Source organism: Mus pahari, chromosome 21 (assembly GCF_900095145.1).
Source record: "Mus pahari chromosome 21, PAHARI_EIJ_v1.1, whole genome shotgun sequence".
Classification (NCBI taxonomy): domain Eukaryota; kingdom Metazoa; phylum Chordata; class Mammalia; order Rodentia; family Muridae; genus Mus; species Mus pahari.
In genome coordinates this window covers 46,061,237-46,073,557 of record NC_034610.1, presented here as the reverse complement: position 1 = coordinate 46,073,557, position 12,321 = coordinate 46,061,237, and the positions used below count along the sequence as shown (strand labels likewise).

At 41.6% G+C, this 12,321-nt stretch overlaps 1 protein-coding gene across 7 annotated transcripts in view; it reads left to right on the top strand.

The window, feature by feature from the left end:
• The window catches only part of Eya4 (EYA transcriptional coactivator and phosphatase 4), a 237,307-nt gene that overhangs the window by 198,968 nt on the left and 26,018 nt on the right, over positions 1–12,321 (top strand). For all 7 annotated transcript variants that reach the window (XM_021221739.2, XM_021221741.2, XM_021221740.2 and 4 more), the window contains 2 exons: positions 3,931–4,067; positions 5,822–5,905. In XM_021221739.2, the coding sequence (XP_021077398.1) occupies positions 3,931–4,067; positions 5,822–5,905 (221 nt within the window). The remainder of the gene's footprint in view (positions 1–3,930; positions 4,068–5,821; positions 5,906–12,321) is intronic.

Here is a 12,321-nt window from a genome sequence, read left to right as displayed (position 1 = left end):
GGCTATGTAAGGAGTTTGAAGCTGGCATGAAATCTAGTCTCAAGAAGAAAAAAGCCAAATAAATAAGAAAAAAGAACAACAAATGTGTATGTGCATGTGCGAAAAGAGAGAGGTTTCATAAATGCTACCCCAAAAGAGTTTTGTTTAGGCTTATTTTTAAAGTAAGAGTTAGTTTGAGGCTGGAAATGTCTCCGTGGTAAAGAACACTCCCTGCTTTTGCAGAGGACCTGAGTCTGGGCCCCAGCATCCATATCTGGAGGCTCACAGACAGCTATAACTTCACGTCAGGGATCCAGTTTAATCTCCTGGCATTTACAGAAACACATGGTTTACATGTGCACATACACATACCTACCTACACACGCGTGCACATACACATAAATAAAAATAAAATTTTGAGGTATGAATTAATTTGAATCATGTTATTTAAAGGAAGGTATTAGATTAGCATGACTTATTAACCTAAGGGGATTTTTGTCCCAGTAGCCAGTATAAGAGTGGAAAGCAGAGAAGGGTGTGTGGAGTGTTACTTGGAAGTTGCCATGCATTCAAATATCTAAAGCCTATCCAAATAAGCTGGACCGTAAGCTGCTGCAAGGTAAGGCTATGTTCAAACTTGTAGTTAACGCGCTTTCTCGCTGTGCTGTCCATCCTGTCTGGGATGGCAGTGGCAGGGAAACCAGGAGCCATGCTGGCAATACTTTAAGAGCAAACAACATTTACAGTAAGATGTATTTTTATATTGTTAGTTTACTTTTTAATCGAAATGAGATTTTTTTTTCCATAAAATATATCCTGATCACAGTTTCCCCTCCTCCAGCTTCTCCCAGGTCCTCGCCATCTCTCCCCCACTCACCCAAACCCACAATGTTTTCTTGCTCGCTCTCTCTCTCATCAGGAAAATAATAAAGTACTAGGCAATAAATATGAATATAAAAACCAAACATCTTTTTCAAAGCATAAGAAACACATTGGCATGCACAGAAATCACCTAAAAACACAAAAATCGTAATATATAAGCAAAAGAATTATAGGGTGACAAAAAGAACGAAATGCTCAGGCAAATCATTACAACGCAAAGCCCCTAAAGTCCATTGAGTTGGTTTTATGTTGGCCTGCTGAGCACAGGGCCCACCCTGCACTGTTGTTTGTATACCCGGTGAGACTCCATTAGAGAAAACTAACTTTTTATTTGTGAGTGGTTTTCAGTGGAAGATAGCTTCTGTTTTAGGAATTAGGACCTGTGTCTACCTCCCCTCTCAGCACCGGGACTCTCAGGCCCAGACCTATGCATGCTGCCACAGTCTCTGTGAGGTGACACGTCAGGCCTGCTGTGTCTAGAAGGCCTTGTTTGCTTAGTGTCCTCCATCCCCTCTTGCTCGCCCACAAGGTTCCCTGAGCCCTAAGGTGAAGGATTTGATAAAGGCATCCTGTTTTGGACTGAGTGTTCCAAGGTCTCTCATCCCTGCATACTGTCCAGCTGTTGGTCTCTTTATTTGTTCCTATCTACGGCAGGAGGAATCTTCTTTGACAATGCCTGAGGAAAACATTGACCTACGAGTATAGGAGAATGTCATTAGGAGTCATTTTTGTGCTAGGTTCCTTTAGTAGGACAGTCGTATTTGGTTTTCCCTAGGTGCCTTGACTATCTGGTCTCAGGCTGGCTCTCCATCATGAGAGCAGTGTCAAGGATGGATAGGTTCCATCCCATGGAGTGGGCCTTAAGTCCTTGGTCACTCCCACAGGCTTAGTGCCACCACTGCACCAGCACACCTTGCAGGCAGGACACCGTTGTAGATCAAAGGGTTGGTGTTTAGCTTTCTCCTTTGGTAGTGTGCAGAATACCTTCCCGTATAATGAAAATTGGTTAGTAGGGGTGAAGGCACTATGTAGGCACCAGCGCAACTTCACCATCTTCAGTGAGTTGTGTAGATGTCTTCAGCAACAGTTCTTTATCTTACCAGTAGTACTCAACCAGTAGGCTTGGCAGTAGCCTGGTTTGTTGGAGCGTCTCATGGGACCCCTTTGACCAACAATTATATTAGATGTACCCCCATTCCATTCATTGGAAGCTTTATTGTGTGATGAAAGATGCCCAGTTGGGGCTCTGTCTACCCCACTATTTGGAAACTTTATTTATTTTCACATATGTATATATTTTAGGAAGTTTCTACTATATTAGGTTTCCATATGACCCTTCAAATGACTCTTTTCATAGTCCCTCTATCTCCTCCTCCCCCTCCATTTATGGGAGAGACAGCTAAGGCATATTTTTGATCCCATACCATATGATACTTCCCAAATAAAATGTTGTTATCAAAACATATGGTAAGATGTTTACTCTATAACAATCACTGTTTCTCAGAAAAGCTACATTTAATGTGCCATTTGTTCAGTATTACTTCATTCTCTGTGAGTTATTGATCTGTCATACTGTGTTGTATTTCAATGGTAAATGAAGATCATCCTATTACTTTTTACATTATTTAAGTCTAATGTACCTTGATAGCAGACATGCCTAGAGATTTTCATTTTATGCTTATGGTTTAATTTAAATACAAATATAATTCATCCTCAAAAATTTTTTAAAGGATTATTACCCAGAATTCAGTACACGCTGAATCTAAGGTTCAGGAAAACTAAGGAAAATCCTTGATTTTTGACTGTTACAAGTCAAGCTGAGCTGTTAGGCTGCGGCCTTTGTAGCCTCAATTTACCTTAACACAAGCTTGCTACTGGCCATTGCTTTATGCCTGTTAAGATCCATGGTCACTAACATTTCATGAGTCTGGATTTCAAGAACTTGTAGGACGTAGAAAAGCCAATTAGATAAGTGACAGCTGGGTGGAGGGCGCTTGTTCTGGGTCCTCACCCACAGAGACGTTAGCCTATGAGACACTGGCACCAGAGTAGGAAAACCAGAACTCCCTGGTACCCGCCCTGAGCGTGGCAGAACAAGAGTCTTCGACTGTGAGGTAGGAAGACAGTGGAGAGCAAAGCTGGACCTAACATCCCGCAGGTATCAGCCGCCACATAATAACTCTGAAGGGGCGTGTTTAATAGGATCAGATGTATCGCCTATCTGGAAAGGGAGGGGCTGAGCTTGTATTCTGAATTTGTTAATCTGATGGTTATTCAGGACTCTCAGCAAAGTATGTGCATTCAAGTTTTGGTGAGTGGAAATTAGCTTTTAGTAAGCATATCAGGGAGTCAAAGGAACTGTACCATACAGTAGTGTAACTGTAGCCTAGTTATGGCTATCATGCACTTACAACACAGATATTGCACATGGACATAACTATAACAGGCACAAGATTGCAAAAATTTGTTATGAAAAGAATAAAGGTAAAATTTTTCTTCCTAATTTTTAAAATTGATTATATGCTCAAATGATATTTTGTGTATACGAAATTAACACATGTGGGTTAATCTTACATGCCTCTTTATTCCTTCTAATATAACTGCTGGAGAACTACCCAAGCTCATGGTTTTCACTTCCCCTGAGCAGCAGGAGTATGGACTATGGCCTTACGGAGTTTCCTTGGTGGACACAAGGCAATAAGGAAGTGGTGAGGTGCATTCAGTAAGAAGGGGTGGCAAGTTTGCAGGTGGGGTGCAGGGCTGATTCACAGACATCCTGTTCTGTGGAATGTGGCCCAAATGGAGGTGAGACTAGACCTAAACACAGAAAAAAATGGGGCAAAAGTACAGGAAGCTTGAGGGTACTTGGCATCTCGAGGCAGTCAGCGTTCTATGAGGAAGTCAAATGACCTATTCATTATTTTTTACTAAATTACAACTTTACAGATTTGAACTATAATTCTTGTCACAAAGAGGTCACTAAAGTATAGGGATTTGTTAAGTGACAACGAAGACTTGTAGTTGTTCTAAAACTAAACTGTTCTTCTTGGCACGCCATGCTGTTTATAGGAGAGTTTGATACAGTGCAGAGTCCCTCCACACCAATCAAAGATCTCGACGACAGAACATGTAGAAGTTCTGGGTCAAAGTCTCGAGGGAGAGGCCGGAAAAATAATCCCTCCCCACCTCCGGACAGCGACCTAGAGGTATGCCTGCTTATCGCCATCGAATGTAAGACACTTCATTTTACTGAATGCTATAGTCATACTTTAAATACCTAGTAAGTTTTGAGATTTCTATCTATCTATCTATCTATCTATCTATCTATCTATCTATCTATCTATCTATCTATCTATCTATCTACTTATCTATCTATCTAAAGCTAGCAAAATTTAAAACAATAAAGTCAGAGGTAACAATACTTTGAAAGTTAAAGACTATGATAATTTCATTTTTTATTCAAACTGAAAAAAGTTAAAAAAAATAAAGCTATGACTTATGTGATAATATCCTTAGAAAAATATTTTAGAAAGATAAAGAAATCTGAAAGGAAAATAGTAAAATCTTGTCAATGAATATATGTGTTTTAAAAACTGTCATATTTGCGGATTTTAAAGTACTCTTTTTCACTTGTGAGCTCTTTGAAATGTAACTACATTAAGCAAGTTGAGTTTCTAGCATAGAGATCTATCAGTAACCATAATATGTCCATACACAATCACAAAGTTCAACTGAAGGAAAGGATTAATTTCCAGATGTAATACAGATCGAGTAGCACACATTGTGCCTCTTCCTAAGAGATATGTCTGAATACACCAAAGAGATGAAACGTGTTCTGAAGCCTGGTGGTGTGACCTGAAGAGGACAGCTGGGGGGGGGGGCAACTGACAGGGAGCTGGACAGAGACACTGGCCCATTCCAGAGTGGAGTGACATCCAGTGTGGTCCAAAGTCCAGATTCTCTTCCAATGTCAAACCTCTGTTGTTTGGGCCCAATCTCCTAAATTTGTAGTGTTCAAGCCAGACAATACATTCACCAACCCATGTGACATTTTACCATTGTTGTTTAGGAACTACCCACAGACTGCCTTAAATCCATTTTGAAAATATTTTATGCAAATTCCAAATAAATTCCAAAACACAGCGAACCCCCATGAGAGCTAGAAGTATAAAATATATCAAGGTTAGACTGCTTTCTATCATAAAGTCAGAATGTATCTTTTCCACATTAACTATAATCAAATTTGGGGTATATCCATTACAAGTCAGGACCCCTGATCATTAAACTTCTGAAAATTTTTATCACCCATGTCCCCAAGTTTTATGAGAGTCAGACGTGGCAAATTAGAAACATGAACCACAGACTCAACAAAGCTTGGTTCATCTGGGGCTCACAGAGACTGACGGGACAAACACATACCCTGTGTGGGTCTGAGCTAGGCTCTCTGTATATACCTTACGGTTGTGTAGCTTGATAGTTTTGTGGGACTCCCAACAGTGGGGGTGGGATATCTCTGACTCCTTTGCCTGCTCTTGGGTCCCTTTTTCTCCTTACTGTGCCACCTTGTCCCTGATAGGGTTTGTGTCTAGTCTTATTGTAACTCGTTATGTCATATTTGGCAGACGTCCCTAGGAGACTTGCTTGGTTGGTTTTGATGGGAAACAAAGGAGAAGTAGATCTGAGAAAAAGGGAAGGTGGAAAGGGGCACTGGGAGGAATGGAAGAAGGGGAAACTGGTCAGGACATAATATGTAAAAGAAGAATAAAAGAAAGAAAAATACTACAAAATAAAAAATAAGATTAAAAAATGAATAAACCATGAAAGGGGGTAGGTTTTTTTGTTTTTTTGTTTTTTTTTTTTAATAAACCAGTCAAGACTACATAAAACAAGAAAGGGAACATCTTCTAACTGTAAAGATCTGTGTCCTTAAGCCATTTTGACCCTGGCCATTTCTCTTCAGCGTGTGTTTGTCTGGGACTTGGATGAAACCATCATCGTCTTCCACTCTCTCCTCACAGGCTCTTACGCACAGAAGTATGGCAAGGTAAGGAGTCAAGGGCTTATTCCCAAATGTGTTCAGGATTTCACCAGTTAAAAACTCAAGGTCTGTTTTAAACTACTTGGTTTTCTCCATCAACGTTTATGATAGTTCCCCCCTTTGGTCAGTTACTGACCTCTCTGCAGAGCTAGTTAGAAGTTACTCTTACACTTTTTACAGGAACTTTGAGTTTTCTATCTCAAGACCAAAGACCCTACTCTTACACATTTGGGGATAACATCCCTTCACTTACACGAAGGCTTAGCATTTCACTGCCTGTCTCTCTTGCTACCAGTGATCTTCTTAGACCAGCATCTCGACTGTGTGAGTTCTGTGTTCTGGACGGATATAGCCATAGGAGGCTGCTCTGGTGGAAACATGCATGTTTGCTCATCACTGACTTTTGACTCTGTCAGTAGGATTTTCTCGAAAGAGAGTTTGGTGAGAACATGTTGGCCTGGTTTCCACTACTGTATGAAAGTATGTGGTTAGCTTTGGATCTTTTACAAATAACAATCACACCAACAGGAATGTCTCCCTGTGCCTCACAGCACGGCACGACACATTAGTGGGTGGGTTCTTATGTCCCATCAACACACTCTATAGCGATAGTTATATTCTCATTTTCTAGACCACACATGATGGATTGCATTAAGCTGTGTCTTTTTATTTTTCATCAGTGTCTGTATTTGTATGTGCATGTGCACATGCGTACAAGTGACCATGAATTCCACAAGAATGTGTCAGATCCTGAATCTTAAGTTAGAGGTATTGCATGAGTCAATATGGGTGTTGGGAACCAAACCCAGGTTCTCTGGAAGAACAAGAAATGCCCTTAACCACTGAGCAATCATTCCAGCCTCGAAGGCCTCTTTGTAAATGTGCACTTTGGATGAATCTGTGTTGTCATTTGTTTTTACTTTCTAAGTACATATAAAAAGTAGTAATTTCTTTTCAGCAACCATTTACCAAGTGTCTTAGATTCTTTATAAGTGTCTAATACATGTCTTGAAACTGTATGTTCAGGGACTATTTCATTTATAAATTAATAAACAAGATGTCTCCTAAGCATTGACATGTTTGCTGTGATGATAGAATTTGTGGAATATTAAACTCACACACACCAAATTTGTATCTCATATTTATTTTTATTTCCTGTTTCTTGCTGGGTGTTTTTTATAAGTAATGCACCAGTGAACTCAAGCTGCTGTAACAAAGCATGACCACAATTTATAGCTAAATTATTGTCATAATCCTGGAGTGTTTCCTTGAGCCCCGTTTAAATGACTGTGATGGCGTATATAGCTACATTTCACAGTAAATGAAAACTGAAATAACAGAGAGTTGTGAGTGTATATGACCCCATGGAAAGGCCCTTCTAAACCCTTACCATCAGGGAGTGTCCTGAGATGCATGGGATCCCTGTATCAGATCAGCAGTGATGGGCCTCCCCTTGTGGAGCCTCCTTACACTCTAACATGTGCCTTGACATCAGGTCTTCATCCCTTTCTAGGAATATGAGTCTTTTAAATTATGAGATCATTTGAATTTCCCAAATGAAACCTGAAGAGAATGGTACACGTGTCATTAGAGCTGTTTTCTTTTTGTTAAACTGAGGACGGCCCTTTCTCCAGTACTCTTGCCCACAGTGTGACCTCAAGGAAATCCTCTGTATGTAGACTGAGGTCTTCCTACACAACTTCACATCTGAAGCCTTTGGGACTGAACTGTAAACAACAGGAAATATAGAGAATGAGGCTGAAGACCAAGGGGGACATAAAGAGAACAGGAGGTGGAGGGAATCCCAGGAGCCTGTGTAGGTGGGGATCTGTTGTGCCCACTTCTATTTTCTTCCACAAGTCGAAGTCACGCAAGCACCTCACCAGACCATATCAATGCCAACACAAGGCCAGGCCTCAGACACCCAGATCCCCCTATAGCCTTCATCCAAAACTGCCTTTCTTTCTAAGTTGCCCCATCTCAGACGTTTTGCTACGGCAACAGGAAACTACCACCACACTGTTATGGTCTAGTACACACCAATGTTCACCATAGCCTCATATTCAGAATTCTTCCTCCAAGCACCAACTCCTTTCTGAGAGGCTACAGAGCCTTTGGAAGGAAGGGCATAGCAAGCAGAACTAGATCTGTAAGGACAGGCCCTGGGGGTTATAGCAAGCCTCTGATTTCTCCTTCTGTCCTCAGTGATAAGAACAGACCCAGCATAATGCATAATCCCACCAGTGTTCTGGCCCAATGGGTGAGGCAGACGGACTCTGAACTGAAATCTTTAAAACTGTGAGCCAAAATAAATCTCTTCTCCTTCAAACAAAAAATGTCATAAAACACAGGGAAGCTCAATTGCCTCCCAAGCTAGCTAAGAGCCAACCCAAAGCCAAACTCTCAGGCCTCTCTCAGCAGGGATGCATCACTGACAAATCTCAAGAGGCATGGGGAAACATCCTAAATGTTTTATCTTGGTAAAATAAATAAATAAATAAATAAATAAATAAATAAATCTGGTTCTTCGACATTTCAGTTAGTGGTCTTCAAAGAAAGTTTGTGACAAGTGAATGTGAGGCATGCTTACATCATCGTTTAGGGGTTCAGTGCAAGCTATCATACCAAAATAGCTCTGAGAGAGTGTGAACAATCATGTCGTGAGATTAACTTCATCAGCTCTCCGGTGACTTTACAGGTTGATAGAAACGAAGTCATTTTAGCTGTTAGTCGAAAAAAAAATTTTTTTCACTGCTCTTAAAAATAGAGGCTCCTTGGTCTAGCAAACTCTATATGCCCCAGTACAGGGGAACACCAGGGCCAAGAAGTGGGAGTGGGTGGGGAAGGGAGCAGGGTGGGGGGAGGGTATAGGGGACTTTCAGGATAGCATTTGAAATGTAAATGAAGAAAATATCTAATAAAATTTTTAAAAAAATGATAACTGAGATGAAACTGGAGCTACCACTCAGCTGTTAAAAGCACTGCTCAGTCTCCAGCACACTGGAAGGCTCATCCATCTACACAACTCCGGCTCAAAGGATCCGATACCCTCTTCTGGCCTCTGCAACTGACTGCATGAACATAGTGCACATAAACTCACAAGTACGCAGACTCTTACACATAGTTTAGAAAGTAACTGGACCATTAGTTTTGGAAGGGGGAATGAAAGACCCACATCGCATTAAGAGTTGGGTAGATTTGAAAGTGCTTATGTGTACTCAGTCCATGTCATGATTCAAATGACTCATTGCTTCAATGTGCATTAGAAAGCATTCCAAGTATGTATGCATGTGTGTGTGTGTGTGTGTGTGTGTGTGTGTGTGTGTCCCATATTCAGAGGACTACTTTACAAGTTGGTTCTCTCCTTCCATGCTATGAGTCCCAGCGATCAATTCCAGGCCATCGGATTTGCAGAAAGCACCTTTACCCTGAGCCATCTTGCCAGCACCGAGGTACATTCCAAATGGACAACTTGGTGTAATGGTGATTTTAAAGGTTTAAAGCAGGGCATTCTTTATGCATATTCTACAGAGTATCATTATATAAAATACCTATGAATAGGTCTTCTCCAGCTAGAGGGAAGAGGCAAAGAACGAGAGACCCCATGATCCCCACAAAGCTAGGCACCTCTCCTGTTAGTCTCAGTCACCCAAGACGGGTTTACAGAGGCCAAGGCTTCCACTTCCTGTAATGAATATCAGCTGACCTTGGTAGGCTGCAGGACAAGCCATTTGACCTCTGAACCAATTTCTTTATCAGAAAGTGATTATAAGGGCATAGCCTAATCTTGGCACTTGAAAGGCTGAGCTGGGGAGAGTATGACTTCAAGACCAGCCTGGGCTATATAGTGGGTTCCAGGCCAGCTTATGGTACATGGCAAGACCCTATCTTGAAATAAATAGGTGGGTTTTTTTGTCTTAATTAGGTTTTTGCTACTATTATAAACAGTTTGAACTATTGTGAACAGACACAAGGACCAAGGCAACTCTTATAAAGACAACATTTCATTGGAACTGGCTTACAGGTTCAGAGATTCAGCCCATTATCATCAAGGCAGGAGCATGGCAGTGCCCAGACAGGCAGGCATGGTGCAGGAGGAGCTGAGAGTTCTACATCTTCATCTGGAGGTCAATAGAAGACTGGCTTCCAGGCAACTAGGATAAGAGAATGAGAGCCCTCACCCACAGTGACCCACCTACTCCAACAAGGCCACACCTCCTAATAGTGCCACTCCCAAGGCCAAGCATATTCAAACCATCACATTGACCTCAAGACTCAAAAAGAAAATGGGTGATTCTCTTCCATGCGGGAGTTAGTGGATGGGCTAAATAGGATCATCTCAAGGGCATTTAGCGATGAACACAAGGATCTGCTTCTCAGGTCAAAGGAAGTAATAACACTCCCTCTTTTCTGCCCAATGAGAAATAACTAGAAATGGGTGCTCTCAGATATGCAGAAGGTCTGGGCTTGCTCTCCTGATGCATATGGCAGTGCTGTAATCGCACAAAATACATGGAGTCAGAAGGAGAGGCCATGTGCAACTCAAGCCCTAGAGCTAACACATCTATCTACCAGCCTGCTCCTATCTCTCCCACATCTCTGGCCTCCTATAGCATGCTTGTCACCCCATAAGTTCATCCACCTCAGTGCACTGGACACTTGGCTCTCGCCTCTGCTCTATGCCATTGGTGTGGTACAACGCATTATGCAAGTGGCATAGACAACCAGGACCTGGCTCTCTGACATGATCGTAAGTCTCTATCCTCCTTCAGTCTGTGCTACCACATGAGACCTTTGCAAATAAGTCCATAACCTTCAGTCTTCTAGGAACGCCACGATCTTATTAGTTTTATGTATTCACTTAAGAACACGTGTAGAAAGTTCTACATCCGCCTGTAAATAATATAAACATTTCCAAGGTTCTTCCTAATATGTTATCACTTTGTGACTCTGGTCAACTGTCAACACTCCCTCCTTGCAAGCAGAACTATTTTTGGATCTTTCTGATGGCGGCAAGTGCAGACTCTGCTGCCGGGAGGCTGTGTGATGGGTTCTCTGGCCGAGCACCAGCTGACATGCATGACTTCATCACTGAAAAAAATCTAAAATAGAAGTTCCTGAATTTGACAAGATGGCGCCCAGGGATCATCCACCGTCTGGACGTTTATGAGGGTGGTTCTGATGCTCTGAGCAACTGTGTAAATTATTTAACCTAAATAACAGCAATTCCTTTCTAGGGTAAGGGAATAAATATTAACAAATTTTGCTGTAGGGGTGTAATGAACGTTAATGACTTCAGTCCTTGGAAGCCACGGTCATCTCCAGGCATTCGGCTTAAGGAGACAAAAGAGATGTCAGAGGAAAGATTAAAGAAAAGCGAGTAACTGCACTGTAACATGATTGTAGTTTAAGCTAGCAAGAAGACTTGCTGATAGGAAACAGCCTATATGGAAGGCCAGAGCTGAGAGATGAGACGCTCATCATAGTAAACCACTCCACTGCTTTTGGATTTGACAATTGATACACTCACACAGAAACAGGACATTGGAAGTAGCACTTGCTAGGCTTTCTACAGAGTCGTAAAGAAAGCAATGTGCGCTTTGGTAGAAAGTGACTGGTTTTGCTAAATGATTAAAATTGTGGGTCTGAAGCAACCACACCTGTGATGGCTAACGCCATGACCCTTCTTAATGGAGAGTTAAACTTTAGCTTTGTGGGGACTATAGACCCGAGTTCAAGTTCTATCTCCCCCTGTCAAGATCACCAGTGACCTTTCAAAGTCTGTTTAGTATGTGGTTCAAAGGGAATTTGAAATTTGGGCAACTGGATGTTTTCCCGGGGACGCACTTCCGTTTGCATCTGTTACTTCGCCCTTCACTCTGAGATACTCAGTTCAGTGACAAGAACTCAGCAGTCTTTGTAGTCAGGTGGCTATAGCCAGGTTTTGGAGTACGTAAAGCATAGAAAAACAGAGTTAAGCATCAAAGAATGGCCGTGTGTGGTGGTGAATCCCTTAATCTAAGCACTCAGGATTCTAAGGCAGAAGGGGTCCCTGTAAGTTCAATACCAAATAAAATGGATAGTATTTTTTCATGTTTTCTAAAAGCATGTTAATGTACCTATATGTGTAGTGTATACATAAATAGAATATACATACAAAGAGTAAAGCTGAATCCAGGACACTAACATGTGTCAAATTCTGCCTGTGGGTGGAGGAGAGACAATGGTAGTTATTTTATTCTTAGAGCTTGGATGTGATAGATAGTCATGTTAGAGGCTCTTCCCCTGCTATGTTGAATGGTGTGAAGTGATAGAGGAGTTCCAGAGTCAGGGAACTGCTTCATAAATGATTGTGTGTGTGTGTGTGTGTGTGTGTGTGTGTGTGTGTGTGTGTATCAGCAGCAGCTGTCTACCTTACCTTA